Here is a 22803-nt window from a genome sequence, read left to right on the forward strand (position 1 = left end):
CTCAGTAAATGTACAGCTTAATGTTTTCTATTATCTGTAGTGCTATAATTTTTTTTTTAAAGCGCGTTCAGCACACTTTTCGTGGTACGGAAAAGCATATTATGCTATGCTTTTCTATTCCACAAAAAAAAGCATAAACAAACACAAAATCAAACTTAGTTCAAAAGTGTGTACTTGTGTCCATGTTTGAACAATTAGTCTATAGGTAAAGCAATCAATAGGTTGTAATACTTTTTTTGTACTACGGTAAGTACATGCTTGACGGATGGCTGAGATGTGATGGAAGTAGCCCCTTATTCTCAAAAAAAAAAAAAAAATCATCTAAGTGCAGATATGCTTTAGGCATTTCAGTTTAGGCTTAGGTCTCCTTCCCTCTTACTTTACACTGCTGTTCAGTGAATTAGGATGCATTGGCATAACTATTGGAGATGTGGTTGCACCCGAGCCCAGGAGCCTTAGGGGGCCCATAAGGCCTCTCCTCCATATAGAGACCCCAGTACTAGGAGTAAAGCATTATAGTTGGAGGCCCTGTTACAGGTTTTGCATTGGGGCCCAGAAGCTTCAAGTTACGCCTCTGTTAAAAGGTGTTTACGCACGAGGGTTCTTTAACAAACATAGAACAAACAAGCTACAAGCAATTAACCACTAATGAGAAAAAGATAACCATTAGGTAACGACTACACAAGTACTGAGCTGATGACCCCCAGTGAGGGGAGGTTCTGGATTTCTGCAGTGTGTTGCAGCTAAACTGTTTTTGCACTCCATCTTTTGCCACATGGGAGTACGTGACTGGCTAAAGTCAGTTGTGGTACAACCCCTTAATCCCCTATCCAATGGATCGCTAATAAAAGCCTGATCATTGGGGGTCTGACCACCGAGGCCCCCACCCGTCCCAAAACAGGGGTCCGGAGTCTCCCTCTCCTCCACAATGCAGGAGTAGACGTGGAGACTGAATGGAGCGGCGTTCGTATGCGCGGCGCCACTCCATTCTTTTCACCAGGGCTGATGGACAAAGCCGGGTACAAGCGCTACAGTGAGCAATCAGTGAGGAGAGGGAGACAAGAGAACCCTGCTCTCGGGATCCTGGGGGTGTCAGCATTGAGACCCTCCATGGTCAGACTTATCTATCCATTAACCCCTTCCCGCTCCGTGACGTACCAGTACGTCATGGGAGCCTGGTACTTCGCGCAAAATGACGTACCGGTACGTCATCGGGATAGCGCGAGATCATGACTGACCTCGCGCTATCCCGCAGGCATATAAGTCCGTCACAGCCGGCATCCCGCTGCAACACAGATGCGCCCCCCGCTGTTAACCCCTTCCCTGCCGCGATCTAAGTAGATCGCGGCAGGGAAAGAGTTCACAGAGGGATCGCGCTCCCTCTGTGTCTCCGGCCGGCTCTCGCGATGTCATCGCGAGAGCCCAGCCTGTCACCATGGCAACAGGACGCCAGGCACCGGCGTCCTGTATTGCCAATGCCTATAATCGCTGTACAAGTGATAAGGCATGGCAGAGCAGTAGCTCTGCCATGCCTTATAACAGCGAACATAGGCACAGTGCTGCAAGTCCCTCAGAGGGACTCAAATAGTGTAAAAAAAAAAAAAAAAAAAGAAAAGTGTAAAAACAAGAAAAATGTAAGAAAAAACCCCTTTATGCTTTTTCTATTAGCAGAAAAAAAAGGTAAAAAAAATATGAAAACCCCACATTGGGTATTGACGCGTCCGTAACGACGTGTACAAAAAGTTGAACACACTTTATTTTGTACAACAAAAAGCATTTTAAAAAAAACGCTGAAAAACAGAGGCAAAATGCTAATTCTTAGCATTTTGCCTCACAAAAAATGCAATAAAAGTAATCAAAAAAGCCGTACATTCCCCAAAATGGTACCAATAAAAACTACAGCTCGTATCGCAAAAAATAAGCCCTTATAGAGCTCCGTGCATGGAAAAATAAAAAAGTTACAGAACTTTGAATGCAGCTATAGAGAAAAAAAAAAAAGATTTCCAAAAAAAAAAAAGGCTTTTTATTGCAAAAAAGTGTAAAAACCTAAAAAAAAATAACAATTTTGCTATAGTTGTAACCGTACCGACCCACAGAAAAAATTGTGTGTCATGTATGCTGCATGATTAACGCTGTAAAAAAAAAAAAATCTATGTCAGAATTGATGCGTTTTCTCTCCGTTATCATAAAAAAAATTATAAAAGTTTTACGATATTGTCTATGTACCCAAAAGTGGCACTGAAAAACTACAGCTCACCGTGCAAAAAACAAGCCCTTATACGGCCGCGTCCATGGAAACATAAAAAAGTTATGGCTTTTCAAAAATGGAGGTGGAAAAATAACAAAAATCGCTTGGTCCTCAACGCCAAAATAGGCCATGTCATTAAGGGGTTAACTGAATGTCCTTAGGCCAGTGAGCAGCTTGTGGTAGACCTATCAACACTCCTCATGTGTCCGTTCTAGCAATTACTTGTATCCGCATAATATAACCCTTCTGGTGCATCTTTTCTTAGAACTGTATAGACCAGTGTTCCCCAACTCCAGTCCTCGGGGACCGCCAACAGGTCATGTTTTCAGGATTTCCTCAGTGTTACACAGGTGATGTAATTATTGTCGGTGCCTCAGACATTGCCACAGTTTCGTACTATAGAATATTCTGAAAACATGACCTGTTGGGGGGTCCCTGAGGACTGGAGTTGAGAAACACTGGTGTAGGGCCATTTCCTGTAAGATACCCATACATATTAGACTAAGGCTGCACCGAGCCGATATAGGTCGTCCTTATCTGCGGGAGGGGGGGGGGATGGAAGAGCCAGGAGCAGGAACTGAGCTTCCGCCCCCTCTCTGCATTGGGGAGAGGCTGAACAGGGCGGGGCTAATTCTCGGAACTTAGCCCCACCCCCTTTCATTGCAAATAGTGCAGAGGGGCAGAGAGGAGGCAAAGAGGGGACGGGAGCTCAGTTCCTGCTCCTGGCTCTTCCATCCTCCCCCCCCCCCCCCTCCCCTGCAGATGAAGACGACGTATATCAGCTCGGCGTGAAAACCGAGCCGATATACGTTCATGTGAATGCAGCCTTAAGGTGATCAAAATGGATTACTTCAACCGAAACGATCACCAGGTAAACTATAACAATAAAGGATTGTTTTAGCTGATCGATGACAAAGTCTCATCTTCTGGAAAGAAGTTCAGCACGTTTGAAATTTCTGTCCAACTGGTAACACTCAACTGTAAATTAAATTTATTTCCAGGAGGAGCAACGGAGGAACAGCACTACAAAGGCTTTAGAATGGTTATTAAATGTGGAATACAATTGTATACACTAAAACAGACATCAGGAGGGATCACAAGTCCTCTAAACAGACTGGCGAACTCATCAGAAACCCCACCTTCTGCAGCGTTTCATCAGTACCATGGGGATGACTGGAAGAGGTTGGAGTACGCGTTGGATGACTTATTTACCGACAATCGTAACCGTGGAATAATGGAAACTCTGATCAAAAGAGGACACCGTGATTTATAGCCAGAGGTGAAATGTGGTATAGATTACCGCTTAAATTGATCTTTTTCAGCTCCAATCACGAGCCAACATTTTTCCAACCTAAATTAATAATCTAAATACCACAGCTGCTTCAGTCCTTACAGAGAGAGTCAAAGCAGCTAGCACACTGCGGAACTTAACCGCTTGGTGACCGGATCACTTGTAGACACAACCGCTGGCCCCGAGAGCCATTCATCTGAAAGGTTAGAGAGCAAAGACAAGGCTAGCAATAGAGACGAACAGAAGATAATCTGCCCAACGCGCCCCGCACCACAGCAATACAGTGGTAATGGAACTCCAGATTCGGGCACCGATCATCTCTAATTATTTGCACGGAATCCTTAAACAATGGGCTGAATCGTTGCCATATGTTGCAGCCTGTGTCAGTTTGCTACATAGTCTCTCTCTGACAGGACACATAAGTAACAACATATTTCCGGCTCCTGAACTTCTACCCCCTTTTCTGTTTTTTTTAGAAGCTGTATAACTTCTTGTGGAGCCTCTAATGCTTCCTGTTGCCTGTCAAGAAAACAAATGTGTGGCACATGGATACGTAATCACGTGTAGTGCAGATTACTTCTTGCGACTACTTAGTACAGGTAGCAACAAGTAGTCAGTCAAGCAAACTCAACAGGGTGATGGGCAACCGGACGCAGTCATAAGACATTTCTTAGAAGCCCCGAGCAGCCTTCAGGACCTACAATACCCATTACTAATAGACGTAGGAGATCAAGTAGTGCGGGGCTCAGAAACACATGAGTTTGCAGAGTTTGATGTGGATGAGCTTTAAGATTTTGTACTGAGCCTTGACCTCGAGCCAGGTCATAGCACCGATCAACTGACCTCCACTGAACTGATGTAAACCCCCGCAATCATGTGCCAAAATCTAATGGAAAGCCATCCATTCATTAAAGGCATGTATTATGGCCATAAAGATGTAACAATGTTCAAAAAGGACATATTGATAAGGTTGCATATGCATATCAAAAGTATATATCTGGGGGATTATTAAACATTTACCTCCAACAGATGCCACTATATGCCATTGTGTCACCCACGGGCTCCCACACATGGGGGTGAGGGGTAGAAAGTATGCCGACTATACCAGCCCAGCTGTAACCAAAATAAAACATTGTGGGGTAGATTCCACTAGGTGCTGAAATCATTCCGCAGGAATATCGGCCCTTGTAGACAGGCAAGCTTCTTGTAGTTGCTGCTGCTTTGAACACCTGACAGAAAGGGTTCATCAATTCATGCTGCTTGTGCCACACTCTGACCCTTCCATCAGTATGGGGAAACAAATCTGGATTCAACTAAGTGATGCTTTTCCACTGCTTTAATTTTTGCACCATTCTAGAGTCTTGCCTGTTGGACAATAATGGCAGTAGTTTGCAGTTATAGCCCATTCATGCCAAGAAAGGACGAGCATTCAGTCACATTAGTAGGAGCACCAGCGCTATTTGGCTGCAATATGATTGATCACGCACCACATGTCCATCAAACCTGTTGGCTGTATAACATAGTACCTATTTAGCCTACTTGGACATATTCTATACGGCCTCCATTGATCCATCAGGAAGCGCGCAAAAACTGAGAAACTCCTCATGCAGCTGTAGTACAAGGAAGACAAGACTGCAGAATCTGGGAAGGATATCGTAAGAGACTGTATGCATCATGGAGGCGGCCGTGGGAGACACTAAGACCATGTAGAAGTAATCCCAGTGAAGACAGAGGGCTAATAAAAAGCAATCATCAACTACAGGATTTCAATAGTTCCTCAACTGAATCAGGAGGAGGATTAGTTACAGAAGCCAAATTTTCAACACGAGGAGACACATCCAGATATTGCTAAAGCAAAATATTAGTAAGTGCTGAATTGCTGTAAGGTGGATAAATTTATATAAAGAGCACAGAACCAAATATAACATTTTTTTTTCCAGACTTTATAAACAGAGAGGTAAAACCGCAGAAAACTTTTATGTCAAACAGAGTTAAAGGGATTTTCCGGGGAAAATATTATTGATGACCTCTCCTCAGTATAGGTTATCAATAGTTGGGGTCCATCACTTGGTAGCCCGGCCGATCAGCTGCTGGTGTGCTGCAAATACACAGGGGTCAGAGTGTAAGCAGCTGCTATTGCCCCAGCGTAGTGGCCGGACCCTGACTGATCAACTGTTGACTTATCCTGAGGAGAAGTCATCAACAGTATTATCCCCAGAAAACCCCTCTAAGACCAAAGGATAAAATGAACCTTATTAGACATGAATTCCATAAAACTACTCACCTCGGGCTGAATGGCTTTAAAAACCGGCATATCCATTAGTGTTATCTGACCCTGCAAGAAAGAGGCCAGAGGATTAGGACTGAAGACTGACTGCATTCATCAGGTATACTGGAATCAATGGTCTGAAAAGGATGCATGTTTAAGCATAGAAGTTATGAGAGAGAAAACCACTTTCATGACTCTGGAAGTTCTAGATCCGGTTTACAGACCCCATTTTCATAAGCCTCATTATAGTGTGAGATCTCTCCATTTGGCACTCATCTCTTGTCCAGAGTGAAGAGTTTACAAGAATGTGTCACTGAGGTTGCGGTCATATGGGACATAAATCCCACGGGACCGCACAGAAATTCTGCGAGATTTCCGCGGCAGAAAGGCAGCTTCAAAACCCGCACCGTTCAGTTTAAAGCAGCTTCGCCGCCTGTATTCCGCTGCGGCCATCTCTCCCCATAGTAGGGGGGATAAGGCGATAAAATCATTTTCAGTGAAGCTTGGCCGCAACGGCTTATCTGCAGTGTGTGAACGCGATTTTTGCAAATCTTGTCCACTTTGCCGCTTAGGCTCGGGATTAAGTTTGCTGGCAGAATTTCCGGGCGGAAAGTCTGCGGCAATTGCACCCTGTATAAACCCAGCCTGACGCACCTGTCCAGTATTACACAGCAATCCACTGATTGGAATGGGCACTATGTAATGCTTCATTTTCCCTGTGGTGGCGCTGCAAGAACAATGAGCGCTTAAAATCCTTTAGCATAAAAATATAGTTGAGCGCATAAGCGCCTAACAGTCATCCCGGTGGTAATCGCTACTGTACTTTCACACAGGATCAATGATAGGTTAGTGAATGGAGGCCAAGTGGGACGGAGGAAAGGCTCTTCTTGCTTCCTGCTTCTAATGCTAATCTAATGCTTTTTATGCACGTTCGGTCATTGGCTGCAGTTAAAGTGAATGATTGTTCATTTTCACTTGTTTGAATGACCTTTTGAACAATATGGGTTCTGCGTAAAACCACCTTTACTTCCAGGTTTTCCCAAAGATTAGAGCCGATCACAGAGGTCCCTGCAGTAAGACACTTTCTAAACTGCTTATTTTCAGGAAACCTAAGAAGGGATTGATCAAAGTGAAGAAAAACTTTTAAAGAGAAACAATCATCACGTCTGAGTCCCAAATACAACGTTAGGGGTCCCAAAAGGTGAGGTAACAGGAGTTTCATACTCACTGTGCGGCGTCCCTGTCAAGTTTGCACATGCCACCAGCTTGACCCTTTCTGCAGGTGAATATCCCATTCATCTCTATGGGAGCTGCACGCACCGACAGAGTCCGGTAGATGGCGAGCATGAACTTCACAGGAACACCGTGCTGGAACAGGGAGCCCAGCGAGTATGAAACAGCTTCTTGGACTCCGCGTTCCATCACGTTTGAGCCCCATAAAGTAGCTTAGGGGGCCTCAAACATGATGACAGGTTCCCTTTAAGTTTCATATTCTTGTCAAAGCTTAGAGGTGTAATTCTGCACGCACAGAAGTCTACGAGGCCCATATGGTACCTTCAAATACCTTTTATTTCATATTGAGAAAGTTCTTTTTATTTTCCTGGATTCCTACAGAGATGACATGGGTGATCTTTAAACTTTAGTAATAGTTTTTTTAATAACCTGGATCAAAGTGGGGGATCAGCAAAGGACTTTGGGGAAGAATTCCTTCGACTGGCGTCTCATATGCCAATCTAAAAACAAAATATGTTGCTGCAAGATATAGTAGGAGGTTTTACTAAACAAGTTTGGCACATCTTTGGCTGTCCATGCTAGAAACTGGAATCTACACCTACACATAGGAGGCATAGAGTTGTGCTATAATTCGAGCCAGTTGTGGAGTAAATTATAGTAAATCTTTCATCCTGTGGGAAGCACCGCCCCTTCCCCACTAAACTCCGCCCACTTATCACTTTTGAAACATTGGCGATTTTAAACCAAAAACAGTAAACCGTTGTAAACTTCTGTGTAAATATTTGGTGCGCCATAGTGAGACTACTGTTGTAAAGCCTCCAATGAATCCCTTCTGCTGCCTTCCCTTGCACGAGTGTTATTAACGATGTCTCATCTTCTATAAAGGACTACGAAAATGATATTCTCTGTAGTCCATATTCACTACACATAGTTACTCTTATTACAAATGATTATATTAAAGGAGTTTTGCTGAATTCCTTTAATTCAGTCACATTGGCACACTTTGTGCATGTACTGCACATTTCAGGTCCAGGAGCGAAGAGTAAACTTTGTTATTTTTAAGGCTCTGGAGCTCCCTTGAACAGCAGAATCACTGGTTATGTATGGAGAAGACTTCCAAGAAACGGTCAGACTGCCAAATGTCTACAAATGACAACTCATCCCCGAAGTAACAAAACATCTACAGGTGTTGCTTCAGTCGTAACGAACGTCTGTGGTCATGACACCATAGTAAGAGACTGAGCCAAAATCAAAATTATGTGAGACTAGGAGGAAGGAAACCTCTGCTATCCAAGTAAGATGAATGCTTGTCACAAACACCTGGATGACACCAGATGTTTAGTATAATCTTCTCAGGACAGAGGAGTTCAGAACAACAGTTTTCATTATGTCTGGCACAAAGCAAAAGCTTGCATATCATGTACACCAGCGTTTCCCAAAACGCAGTGCTCACAACTCCCCAACAAGCCATGATTTGAGAACCAAAGTGATAATGACCACTTGTCTGTGAGTGTGTGTGTGCTTCACATGCCCCGCCCCCTGATCACGACAGGGACGTCATCGCAGGTCCTAAAGGATATATAAAACACAAAGCCTGAAAGCAGCAGTGTGCTCACAGGACCTGTGATGTCACAGTCATGTGATCAGTCATATAATCTGTGCTTTGCCCCTAATCACACGACTGACATCACAGGTCCTTCATCCTTGTGCACTAAATGAAGGATTATGGGCAGACTTCGTTCTGAGGCAAACTGGAACGTATGTTTATTCTGTAAAGGTGCAATGTGCCTACAAGTTTCAGCTTCCCTTTATCGGGTGGTGGATCCCCTCAAGCCTAACATGGCTTTGCATTCATACACTGAGAGCCTACTGATTTCAATAAATACTGTGTAATGCTTCATTTTCCTGTAGGGACGCTGCAGGGTAATTCCATGGCTTGCTAGGCTGCTATGTTCATTTTTGAAATTTAAAGGGGTTGTTCCAAAATGACAAAGCTGTACATATGAAGCTTTCAGTATGAAGCTTTCTGCTCAGGATCCCCCTCTATAACCTGTAATGGGAAGACATTGTAAGAGCAGCTCCGGTTACGGCAGTAATTGTGCCATCCAGGTTATAGACCAGCCATTTATATGAATGGCTGTCTTGCAAAATTATGTTTCAGCTACAGGGGCAACAGCTTCACCTAGCTAAATCAGCTGCTTGTCAGGGGTGTCTGGAGCGGGACCCGGGTGACCAGCTGTTCACTTTAGGTGCCGCTTTTTGAAAAGGGTTGTGTATGATGGCACAACCTGCCAAATCGGGTTGTATTTGAAGGTTAGAGCCTATGAGCACTGTGTGTTTACTGCACAGTAGTGCAGCACAAATAACCATTCCGTTCACAGACTGGATCCCTTTTATCAGTAAATGCAGTCTCCAGCTTTTATCTAACATTTTAGATTAGCTGATTATAACGCTAAAGTTTACAGAAGGAAAAGCTTTCTTTTTATGTTGGTTTCACATAGTAACATCTGTATAGCAATGGTCACATCTCATCAATAGCAATCCAAAGGCATCGTGTGGCCAGACGAAGGCATTATTCTGATGCCGAGACGCACTGCCTTTCCAAGTAAAAGTTTCTTGGAATTGTCCTGCCTTCTTGGTTTCAGCACGCCCCAGACCTCGAATCTTTACTTATCTCAGATTTAAAATACGACATACTGGTTGCCTCCAGCTACCACTTAGGAGCTTACTGCATTCTTGTAACATTGTACTCCAGGCGTGCACAACTCCAGTCCTCAAGGAGCCCCAACAGGTCATGTTTTCAGGATATCCTATAGTAAGAACCCTTGAAGCAATGTCTAACAATAATTGCATCCCCTGTGCAATACAGAGGAAATCCAGAAAACATGACCTTGAGGTCTGGGGTTGAACGCCTCTACTGCACTCAAAACCATAGTATGCCGTACGTCCCTCGTACCCTGTAGTAATGATTGCAGGCAGCCAAAATGTTAACATGTAATCCTATGTCTAGGGAATATAGACCTCTGTATCTGGACATACTGTTGTAAAGGTATACCCAGAACTTAACACTATTAAACCTAAAACCGGCATGGTAAAAGATGGGTGACTTCATCTTTTAAAGGGGTTGTCCCGCGAAAGCAAGTGGGGTTATACACTTCTGTATGGCCATATTAATGCACTTTGTAATGTACATCGTGCATTAATTATGAGCCATACAGAAGTTATTCACTTACCTGCTCCGTTGCTAGCGTCCTCGTCTCCATGGTGCCGTCTAATTTCAGCGTCTAATCGCCCGATTAGACGCGCTTGCGCAGTCCGGTCTTCTCCCTTTTCTCGTGCCGGAGAGCTGCTCCTCATAGCTCCGCCCCCTCACGTGTGCCGATTCCAGCCAATCAGGAGGCTGGAATCAGCAATGGAACGCACAGAGCCCACGGTGCACCATGGGAGAAGACCCGCGGTGCATCATGGGTGAAGATCCCGGCGGCCATCTTCGCAAGGTAAGTAAGAAGTCACCGGAGCGCGGGGATTCGGGTAAGTACTATCCCGTTTTTTTTTTTTTAAATCCCTGCATCGGGTTTGTCTCGCGCCGAACGGGGGGGCTATTGAAAAAAAAATAAAAACCCGTTTCGGCGCTGGACAACCCCTTTAAGGCCCTTTTACACGGAACGACTATTGTTTAAAATAATCGTTCAAACCAGCAAAAGTGAATAACCACTCAGTGTAAACACAGCCAACACTAAACGACAAATTGTTAACTTTTTGTTTGTCATTCATTTTATGCAGGACTAAAAAACGTTGTTGGCTCACTCACTTCAGTTTAAATAGCATCCCTTGTCCCCTTGGGACAAGACATATTCCAACTAGAGATGAGCGAGCATACTCGATAAGGCAAACTGCTCGAACGAGTAGTGCCTTATTCGAGTACCTGCCCACTCATCTCTGAAGATTCGGCTGCCGGCGCGGGTGACAGGTGAGTTGCGGCGGTGAGCGGGGGGAGAGAGAGAGATCTCCCCTCCGTTCCTCCCCGCTCTCCCCCCGCCGGCAGCCGAATCTTTAGAGACGAGCGGGCAGGTACTCAAAAAAGGCACTACTCGCTTGAGCAGTTTGCCTTATCGAGTATGCTCGCTCATCTCTAATCCCAACATATCCCTTTTCTGCTTCCTCACTGCAGTTCACGCCAGAGTTGGCTCTTATCCATTACCCCGGACCCAGTCTCAGCTCTAAATGGGACTGCTCAGGCACTTGATTATGGCTATGTGACAGATTATCCCCAGATATCGGAGACAGAGTGTCGCAATCCCCAGAGTAGCATCGTTGGAGGCCTTGGGCTCCTTGAAATATATGGAAGAGCTTAGATGTAACGACATGGAAGCAGAATGCTCCAGATTCTATGCTAGGTGGGCCGTCTGGATCTAGTTCACAGACTCTTACTTCCCTCATGTCATGACTGGGGAACGGAGCAATACCATGAGAGACCGCAGGTGATAGAGTACAGAAATTCAGAGAACTCTGATGACCAATTTTGGTCTGTGGACCTAGGGCACCCTCCTTTCCCTAACCCCTAGAACGGTTCCAACTTCATGCTTTCTCACTTTTTGCTTCCTCAACCAAATCTTACAAATATAAGGATATATAGAACTGGATTCAATGGGACAAGAGAAAAGAAGGTGGCGCTTCTATGGGGGGCTCCCACTGCCAGATGGCCAAAGAGGGACCCACTAGGGAAAGAATCATCGGGCCAGACATAGAAAAAAGGTTAAATTGTTTATTCATGTTATGTGCAAGCAAATGAAGGGAGGGAAGAAGACATCACACCTAGCATTGTCCTTATGTGGAAAATGAACATTTTTATAAATACAGAGACAACAGACCGTCTTATCTTCAAATGTTGAAAATAATTTACATATGAAAGTTCAATACAATCTTTTTGAAGATAAATAGCAATCCTTCAGTAGTTTTCATTCACTGTATTAGTGAATGAGAAGGACTGGACGATTTCTTGCTTCAACGAGCCAACGATGTATCTGCCGGTATAAACAGGCTGAACGAGCGAACTCTGACATCATTCTCTCATTCAAACGAGAAATTGGCTCGTCTAAAATGGACCCTTCCTGACAGTACAACTAACAACTTACAGCATATTCCTCTGGAGTGACCATGAGGACGTCAAACACAACAGCATCGAAGCTTTTCTTCAGGGCAGCAGAGTCTTTGTCGCTCAGAGATTCTGAGCTGCTGCTTTTCTGCAATGAGAAAAAGGGGAAAACTTTGGTTAGATGAGCAGATAGCACTTTACATAGAATACAGGTAGTGGGGTTTTCAGGAGATGACTGATAGGAACAGAACAAGTCACATTGATAACCATAATGCCTCCTGTCCACGGGCAAATTTTCACTGCGTTCCCTGCGGCGGGAAACGCAGTGAACACTTTCCATAGACTTACTATGGAAAGTGCTGCCCCGCTGTCCACAAGCGGAGAATCATAGCAATTCTCCGCTGGCAGGATTTAAATCTGAGCATGCTGCGAATTGCCACGATTCTCCGCGGTGAGCTTATCTGTCAGATAGGCTCAGCGCGGAGAGCCGCCAGCGGCGATCTGCCGCGGGATATCGCTACGCCCCTGGACTGTAGCCCTGCGAATGGCCGCTGGGTCTACTTGCTTCATCTTGTAAGGTTTTTTGGAGTTTGATGGGATTGCTGAGCACCGGTCCCTCACCTCTGAAGCATTCGTTGTGAGAGCAATGTTGCTCGACTGGCCGTTCATTACGTCCATTCTTTCAGCACCATTAGTGCTTGCTCCCTCTTCGAAGTGAGCGCAAAACTTTGATCATATCATCTCCATGGAAGTAAAAGCATCATTTTCATACTGCAATAAAAGAAATAAAGATGATCAGTGGCCAAAAACATTAAAAAGCACAAAAATGACAACTCAAAGAGTAAAGGAATGTGAACATTTTCGCACAGAACCGCCGGTGTCCCGTAAAAAGGTTTCAAGGTAATTATAGGAACTGAACTCCATTCATCTCAGAGACTAAATGCATTGACTGCGAAGACAGAAAGACCTATTCTAAAGTGGACTCGGATAATTGCCTTGGGTCAAAGGTAAGAAAATTAGTTTCTAAATTTAACTTAATGACTAGTTTCATTGTTCAGCTTCTTCCGAGTACCGAGAAGGTGATGCTCTGGTGAATGCATACTGCTTGACTATTGAAAAAAGGGACATCTAAATGTAAAGTTTACAAAAAAAAAAAAAACATATGGAGACAAATGGAGGCAAAGAAACTTCACCACTGTACAGGTCTCTCACATACAAGCCCTGTCTGTTGGGGTTTTTTGCAATTGGTACACCATCCGAAATCCTATCAATTGTATGAGAGGAACTGAATTAAAAAGGAATTAAACAGATCCCCCCCCCCCCCATTTTAATTTTGAGTGCTTGTATCCCAATAGGAAAGCACAGAATTATATTAAACACCACAGTGGCAAAAAAAGAAGCATTTGGCTGGCTTCACATGTAGCGGTGCTGCCAAATAGTATGTGGAAAACCCGCAAACCCATTGCCCCAGATCTGTGATCTGATAATTGGCCATGCAGTTTTTTATGGGTGAAACACAATGTAAAATGTATCATCTTTAACGCTACCCAAAATTGTGGCAAAATGTGTGCAGTTTTATGACGTGGTAATTGGCTACATCATACTGTTACATGTGCAACCAACTTTTTTCTAATAGAAATACTCCCTTTGTCAAGTCCGTGACAACAAGGTAGCCTAATGCTCATCATAGCCAATATTGGAGTGTAACTGTGTGAATATTTTGTGTTGGAAATTGAATTTATCTGCATGCAAAGAGAAAACTAAAATTACCACTCAATACCAAGGTAATAAAATCCTATCGCCTCCTAGACCACCGAATGCTATATCTGAGCTCGCAGCACCACCTAGTGGACATCATGTGACCTGTCACATAACTGAATAAACGCAGCAAAAAATACCAATATGTTGAATATTCAGTATACAGACACAGATCTATCACAGGAACCCAGTAGTTACCAGCAACCTCTACGTCTGAGCAAGAATGAACTGGTTTTGATCAGGACGACATATTTCAGAAGGATATTTTTTTCTAGCATAGGAAGAACTAGTGACCACGATTCATATATTGCTGGAAAATCCTCTGATGCAGCATAAAGGGGGTCAAGCAATAGTAAGAGGTCTCAATGTCATATTGGAAAGCAGCGTTGTACGGATCCGTAAAGAGATATTCCCATCTCAGCCAAACATGGAGAATGGAGTTATGAAGACAGTGTTGCACAGTGAGCTACACCATTTCTGTAACCCCTATTCACTTCAATGGGAGTTACAGAAACAGCCAAGCTGGCTGTTTTACGGGTTTGGTACTCCCAGGCACCAGTGGGGGGCAGCGCAGAGCTGGGATTGATCAGTGGATCCCTGTTCTCTGCTGATAAATGCGTACACAAGTGGTGGGACCCACACAGGTAATTATGGCATATCCTATAGATAATGCGAGGGATTGGGAGTACATCATTATTCCCTTTTCAACATGCAATATATCATTTAACCCTTTTGATGCAGTGGTAAATGGACTACAGCGTCTAAGTGGTTAGACAAAGAGGATCTCTCTGTCCTGATTGTAACTGCCCTCTGCGTTGCCACATGATCGCAGGGTGCCAAACAGTTGTCATTGCAGCCGCTGGCATTGTGGAGGCCTCCAGGACTGCCATCTTAATATATCCAATATATAATAGGATGATAGCTGAAGCACATTGCAATACAGAAAGCATTGCAGTACATATATAATTGGACATGCGATCAAGAGATCGCATATTCAAGTGGGCAATTACAAAAAATTAAGTTTAAAACAAATATTTAAAAATTAGTTTTTCATTGTTTACATACAAATAAACTTAAAATTGGTATTGCGGATTTTGCAAAAGTTTAAACTAATAACGTCTATTCCATCCGCCGTGCAGAGAGGGGGAGAAAAAAAAAGCGATACCAAAACTGCTGCGTTTTGCTCACTTCTGTGTCCAAAATTAAACGAATAAAGTAGTGACCAAAAAGTTTTGTTCAACCCACAATGATACCGGTAAAAACTACACCTTGCCCCACATAAAACAAGCTCACGCAGCTCCATCAACGGAGAAAAAAATTAGAGCTCTGAATTCGGCGACAGAAAGCAAATTTTGTCCTTAAAAATAAGTTTTCTTTAAAACTAGCAAAACAAAAAAATCCAGCAATCCCAATCTTTATGTAATTGTACCAATTTAAAAAATTGCTGTGACAGGAATGGGGTTAATACAAGACATGTAGCTGTCATAAGCCCATACTGCACACCTCCTCGGGTCTCCGATCCTATATATTTAGACAAAGTATTGTGTGCTTTTTTTTAACCCACAGATTCAGCATGAATCCATGCAAAACCATTGCGTGTGTCTCGGTCACATCCTGTATTACAGAGTGCCTCCTAGTGGCAGGATTTGGCAGTGCACCCCATATACATTACTGAACGGGGTCTGTGCACACAGCGTCTCCACATGTATGAGCCCTGAGGAATCCCTCTATTATATAACCTCCAGACTGAATTCGTTACCGGCCATCTTAAACTTTGAAACATGATTTCCCATACGAAGAACTTGTGTGCGTTTACGGATTACCAGAACCGCCATCTTTTGCCCCTTCAAGGAGGTGTGAAAATGCTACAATCTACTTGCTACAAGTCCTGGGATGTAGTGGAATCTCTCTCGGAAGCGATCCGGCTGCCATAAGACGGCACAATATGGCCATGTAGGATTTCAGCTCGCTGCTATGCCGCTGCCTTGATTTTGACAGCTTACTGGTCTGGAATGCTTCACAGCACAAGCCATTAGTCATGTAATATAAATGACAGGTCTGCACGGCCACGTCTGTCATCAGAACATCCTAATCAGACACCAGCGATCACAGCTTATGTGTCATTTCAGCAAGCAGCCACGGGTTCCTGCAGATGCCAGAGTCCGCGGCCAAGGCGGCATACATTCTCCACTATACACAGCTTCCCAGACCATGCCAAGGGGGAGCCAAAGCCTTTGGGAAGGTGGTGGGATATGGAGGCCAACTGCAGTCTTCACTGAAGACCAATACGACAAATCAGCAATATCTGACAGATCAATTAAAACAAACATTCGCAATCAATGAAAAGCTTCCTACACATGTACACTTCTCATTGACAAGACGACACCATGACCATTAATAAACAGATTACTCAAAGCCACACACAGCCAGGGGAATGACACAAGCCCTCATATACCGGATCCTATAATAGTGGTGAACAGCTTTGTGGGTAAACAGGGTCTAAATGGTATCATTAACCCCAATATGATCCTATTATGGGCAAGTTCTCACCCTAAAACAGAACGGCCGTACATAAGACCCTGCAGTAATGCACCTTAAAAGGTCATCGATACCAGAGAGGCAAAATACGACACCGGGAATGCCGAAACTGCCAAATATAAACTAGTAGCAGAATTACCCGGCTTCACATAGATCTATTTTCATGTTACCGTTTGTTGTGTGCAGTTATAACCTTGTTTGCTACCAATACGGGTCCAACACCTCTATAGCACCAAAATTAACCACATGGGTAAATCAGCGCCTCGAAATGTTTTTATATCAGGTCTTCGCTTGTATTTGGTTTTGTATTCAGATTTTTTTGTGAATGTGTCAAGAATAGAAGGTCCCAGTGAGCTGAAACACAGTAAGCCTTCCAAAGAGACGATTTACCCATGTGGCAAATTTTGTGCAGATTAGTTCAGTTTGGCCATGAAGAAATTCATGTATATAACGATAGTCTGCACAATATCAACGGGATCAAGACAATTCACAAATTATAGCTCAATTGTGGGGTCCTCGGCCTATTAACCCCCTAACATAGGATACAGTAACGGTGGGAAGTGGTTAGCCACATCTGTTTTTCGCTACTGATGATTGGGTCGTCTTGACTTATTTGCTTGGTAAGCTTCTGATTGTGAATGAAGGTTATACTTTTATTGGTCTCACAGCCAGCGATATTGCACAATTATAATCTTTAGCAGAATGGTGGTTCTACACACACAATAGCCGCCAGCCGAATACTTGTATGCCCATCAGCTATTCTTCTAGACACCCCTTACCCATGACACAAATGCCCATTCTCCCTGGCCTTCCCCCCAACATGCCAAATATCTAACACCCACCAGATGGTCAACCAGTCCCACCAACATTAGCCTAAGGGCCCTTTAGATGGAACGATTCATAGATTGAGGGTGAATGCAGACGGCCGGGTCAGATCCTCGCAGCGTGAAATCTCGCCATGGAATTTCCGCCCGTGTGCATTCAGCCTGCACCGGCGCTGTCAGAGTTGGCTCATTTAACCCGTTTACACAAGCAGTTAAATAATTTGCTCGCTCAATCATTGACTGTATAAGTGAATGAGAATGACTGAACGATTGGTATTTAAACCGAACAATTGGCGAACGAGACAACGATGATTTTCGTGCTTGCATAAAATGACCGATAAGCGAATAAATTGTTGATTGTTCAGTGTAAACACGGCCAACAATCGAATGATTATCATTCAAATACGAAAGACCTAGTGATTTTTGTAAACTATAACGCACCTTAACCTGCATCGCCACCTTTACGGTCCAACATGGGATCATTCCACACCAAATCACACACAAAACTAATGAGCTTTTTAACCCAACCGTGTCACTTTTCATAAAAAAGATGGAGTTTCGTGCTATATTTAATTCTTCATTTCCAGGTCACATGTTGTAGACTTAGACTTAGCATATATTAAGATGCACATGTTTTGGGACAATATGTAATACAGGTAGATGCAAGGTCTCCTCGGTGCAAGTTTCATTTTGAGATTTAAAAAAAAAAATTAAAGTGCTCGACCCATCAGCTAAAATTGCGTCACAACCATTTAGTCCTTCCTGGTTGCAGCTTACCAGAACATGTGACTGTGGCAGCCAATCCAAGGTGTAGATGGTCACTGCTGCATGGCACTTTGCCACATCTCGTGTAAGAATTCATGTAAGACTAGCAGCTGGGCTAAGTTTACAACATCTTTACACTGAAATTATGACTCAGTTATTGGACTTCACCAAGAATACGATGTGTTCCAGGAAGAAATAATGGAGGAGGAGACGTCATTACCCAGACTGCAGGAAGAAGCTAGGCGAGTATCCGGAACTCAAACATTCCATGAACAATGGAATGAGGAAAGGCTTAAAGGGGTTGACCAGTTACAACTTACCGATGGGATCACTTGTAGGATTGTCCGTCACTTGTAGATCAGCGGGTCCACTGTCTGGAATCCCTGCTGATCAGCTGTTCTCCAGACTAGTGTTCTTGTGCACTGAACTGATTTCTGCAGGAAGCAGACAGCTCTGTTAGCACTGCAGTGGTCAGACTTCATATTGCAGGCCTATGAAGTGAATATGAACTTTGCCTGTAATACCAAGCTTGGCCACTGCAGCGGGAACAGAGCTGCCTGCTTCCTGCAGAAATTAGCTCAGTGCATTAACATACCGTTCCAGAAAACAGTTGATCAGCTGTGGTCATGGGCAGTGGACTCCCACTGATCTACTATTGCTGGCTTACCCTGCAGATAGGCCAAATCAATAGTTTGCAACTGGACAACCCTCTTAATAATAAAGAGGTTTTCTTCAGAGACAACTAGTGACATGCAGCAAACAAATATTCCATATAAAACATGTTCTTTGAAAGCTATAAGATTTTGCGACTTGCATGTATAACGAAACTTGGTGGTTAAGTTGTGTCATGAATGTGAATGCAACATTACAGGAGGTTTTAAACAGTTTACTACATCCCAAATGGCCATCCCCATCATGTGTACCCTCAGACAGGTATAATTAAACATTCCGAGAGAACAAGTCCTCACTAAGGTGGATCCATGTACTGCAACTGGGTGAACCTACACACTAAGGGTCGCTTCATATCTGTGTTGGAACGTCCAGTTGAAAGGTTCTGTCGCATGTCAGACACAAAATACTGGGGGGAAAAAAGCACAAAGCGCTGCATGTAGCGCTTTTCCTTCCAACTAAGAGTGAACAGATCCCATTATAGTCAGTGGGGTCTGTTTGGCGCTGTTCTGTTCCAAGATGGAGTTGTTTGCTGCGGTTCCCACATCGACGACTCCCACTGAAGTCAATGGAAGCCGTCCGATCCGCATTAAATTGCGGACGAGCCACGGATACCGTGGGAAAGCAGATTTAAAAAAGTAAATAAATAAAAATCTCTACTGTACATGTGCGCCGCCCAGCGCTTCCACACACATCCACAGTGAACACCTGGACAGGCGAGCACTATTCTGCGCCACGGACAGGGTCGGATTCTGCTTTGGGCTCCCGCATGCTCCCGTGGAGATGAGGCCTTCATTCTAAAAAAATATTGACCTTGAATATTTAAAGTGTACATACAAAGTTTACATCATGTGACCTTAACAAGTTTATGGAACGTATACTTCACCATCCTTAAAACAAGTCCAAGATGAAAGTTTAAAAAATTATTCTTAGTTATAAATTTCTCTTTTTGACAGGTTAGGCACAAAATTTCACGTCTGCCAGTCTGTTGTATAAATACCACATCGTGCATCACCAAGGCCTAACATTTTACATCTAGGGCCTCCCTCACAGATGGTTTTTGTACAGCGTTTAGTGCTGCCTTTTCAGCACAGCGCTGAATGCTCTACAACACCTCATTCATTTCAAATGGAGCTGTTCACGCAAGCGTCAAAACGCAGCGTCTTCTACAGCAATTGGTTCAGGAGCACCGACTCAGCCAATCAGAGCTGGCCATCGATGCACCAATTACAGCCATTCATTTGAATGACATCATTGAATGGCTGTGATTGGCTGAGTCGGCACTCCTGAACCAATCACAGCCATCTCTTGCTGGAGGTGGGAATTTCAAATCCCCATCACCAGCAATAGATGGTCTATCAGCGCTGACAAGTGCCCAGGGGCCTGCCTGGAGCTCCAGAGAGTAGCAGCGGGGACCCAAACGGCACTTGCTTAGTATTACTTTTTTAAATTTCTTTCCTTCAGCTTCCTTAGCTGCTTTTTCTGCTGAAAACGCAGCCAAAACGCTGGCAAAATTCTTGCCAAAGCAGCGTTAAAAAATACTGCGTTTCTACCAACGCCTGTGTGAGAGAGGCCTAAGTTACTTTATCATCTACCCAATAGTTTCTCTCTATCATTCTACCAAGTTTCACAAAAATCTGAGACGGTCGGGCTGGGGCGGTGAGGATTTGGCATGGAGTGGCCCTAACATGAACATAAAACAGATTCTACATTTTTAGCAGCAAGCAAAATAAAAACATTACTAGACAAAAGGCAAAGTTATGGGCATAAATGACAGCATGAAGAAACCCCTCTTACCAATTAACAGAAGGAGCAGAGCAGTAAACCAATAAAGCAGTCCGGGGTCATACAACGCTGCCATCCATAAACACAACGGGCTCCCAGTACAAGTGTTTAACTGCGCAGCAGATGGAAAACAGCCCGAGGCTCCATCTGATTACAGTCTAAGGAAACATTTAGACAAGGAGAAGGCGCACCATATTTCACAGCCATTCAAGCAATGGAAGTTGGGCTTTTGATGTATTATTGTACCTGGTCACCACCAGGAAGCTAGTAGTTTGACAGGGTTTGCATGGAGGAACGCCACTGTCACGCCCCTAACTCCCCATTGGATGAATTCCTGAAGGTCCTAGCAGCGTCTGTAGTGATTTTTGCCTGTGCAGGAGGGTTAGGGGTTAGTTTTCCTGTTAGGCTTAGATTATTATCTCTAAATGCTTCCATTTTACAGCTGTAACATGGAAGCATTTAGAGGTAATAATCTAAGCCTAACAGGAAAACTAACCCCTAACCCCCCAGGGCAGCCAGAAAACCATATTGATGCTGCTCCTATCAGTGTCCCCAGAGCACCTCCCCCTTCCATCTCCTGCCACCCACAGCCTTGTATTGTGGCTCCTGGCTGTCTCTTTCTGCTGTGACAGGGGGCGCTGATGCGGCAGAGCTGAGCTACTCCCCTTCACTGAAGCCTCCCTGCGCGCTCCCCCCTCAGCCCCCACCTGTTTATGCCAGCGGCAGCAGCCCCACAGCTTCAGGAGCCGGCCGCCTCCCTCCACGCCGGGAGTGTGACAGCGCGGTCGGTAAGGGGAGTGGAGGTGGGAGACTACAGCCACTGGGGAGAGTGACGATGGGGCCAGTAAAGGGTAGATGGAAGCCCACTGTCTGGTACTGCTCCCCTGCCCCCTCTACCTTCAGCAAGTGTTACCGCCACTGGGAGGAAGTTTCTTCCCCCATGGCTGGCCGACCAGCCAACATTCTCAGTGACTGGCAGGACCTCTGAGGCCGAGGAAGGGGAGGCAGCCACAAGCCAATCAGGAACAGGGGGCGTCACCGGCCTGTCAATCTGGTCTCCACCCCTACTTCCTGGTGGTGACCAGATACAATACCACCAGCTTTTGAATAACAATGACATTAGACATCTTTCTATGGAACCAGGAGAGGATAACATTAGCACCATTCACAGGTTGCTGCTATCAACTGTTTTGCTGACGTTTGTAACCAGTGTCTATGTATTCTGATATAGCTGTAAAACTCCTTTTTTCAATAGAAATACAACAGGTTTTAGGAAAAAAAACTTTAAAAATTATTAAAATTGCCCTGCTCTCTTGTACAAAATTTCCCCAAATCCTCCTTTTAAACTGATAAATGTATCTACTACTGTTTATATAGAGCCAACATGTTCCGCTGTGCTGTATAGACATGGCCAACACTCACATAAAGGCCCCTTTAAGGCCCATTTAGACCTTACGATTTTCGCTCAAAAATTGCTCAAAGCAGTCTTTTGAGAGAGAATCATTGGGTCTAACTGCACGGCAACAAATGTCTGATCGTTCTTTCAGCATGCTGAAAGAGAATGATCAGCCTTAACAGGGAGTTCACAGCGGGATACAGCTGATACTATTGTTTCAGCTGTATCCCACTCCCTGAACACAGGCAGGGTATGAAGAACACAGCTGTGTTCTGCATACCCTGCACAGAGCACAAAGCTGTACAACAGCTGAACGCTCCATGAATAGCTGGGGTATGAAGAACACAGCGCTCCAGCTGTGTTCTGCATACCCCGCTCGGAGCGCTCAGCTCTTTAACAGCTGAGCGCTCCGATGAGATAACAGCTAGATGCAGAAGACAGGCGGCCCCGCTTGTCTTCTGCATACCCCGATCGGAGCACAAAGTGACTGCTAACAACTTGAGCGTTCACCTTGCTAAAATGCACACACCGATAATCACTCAAAAGTCGCTCAAAAGACATCTTTTGAGCGATAATCGTTGTCTAAACCAGGCATTACACAGGATGACCGGGGGGCGCATAAGAATCTGACAGCTGTCCGACAGACTGTTATCCGACTATCGCTCCTGTGCTTATGCAGGAGTGATAGTCTGTCAAGTGAATGGAGGTAAAGCGTCCGCAGATCATTCCAGCCTGTCCTACCCCATTTGCAGTAAACAGAAGTCGCCCAAACATTGAGTGGCATCTGTTTACACGGGCCAGTAGTCGCATGGTTTTAAGTTCTGCTAAAACCCAAGTGAGAGATTTCTCACTTAGTGCCCTGTCCGCATCTGCATGTACACTGGAAGATCACCCAAATTCACAGTTTCCAGAGATAATGTGGGTGGTAATCG

The 22803-nt window shown here is 44.4% G+C and overlaps 1 protein-coding gene across 2 annotated transcripts in view; it reads right to left on the reverse strand.

Annotated features, from left to right (window-relative positions):
• RALGPS2 (Ral GEF with PH domain and SH3 binding motif 2) overlaps positions 1–22803 on the reverse strand; it is a 158474-nt gene that overhangs the window by 94586 nt on the left and 41085 nt on the right. For both annotated transcript variants that reach the window (XM_066597467.1, XM_066597466.1), the window contains exons 2-4: positions 12758–12907; positions 12177–12284; positions 5824–5874 (exon numbers count right to left, since the gene is read on the reverse strand). In XM_066597467.1, coding sequence (XP_066453564.1) covers positions 5824–5874; positions 12177–12284; positions 12758–12814 — 216 coding nt within the window. In that variant the 5' untranslated portion in view covers positions 12815–12907. The remainder of the gene's footprint in view (positions 1–5823; positions 5875–12176; positions 12285–12757; positions 12908–22803) is intronic.

This window comes from Eleutherodactylus coqui, chromosome 3 (assembly GCF_035609145.1).
Source record: "Eleutherodactylus coqui strain aEleCoq1 chromosome 3, aEleCoq1.hap1, whole genome shotgun sequence".
NCBI lineage: Eukaryota > Metazoa > Chordata > Amphibia > Anura > Eleutherodactylidae > Eleutherodactylus > Eleutherodactylus coqui.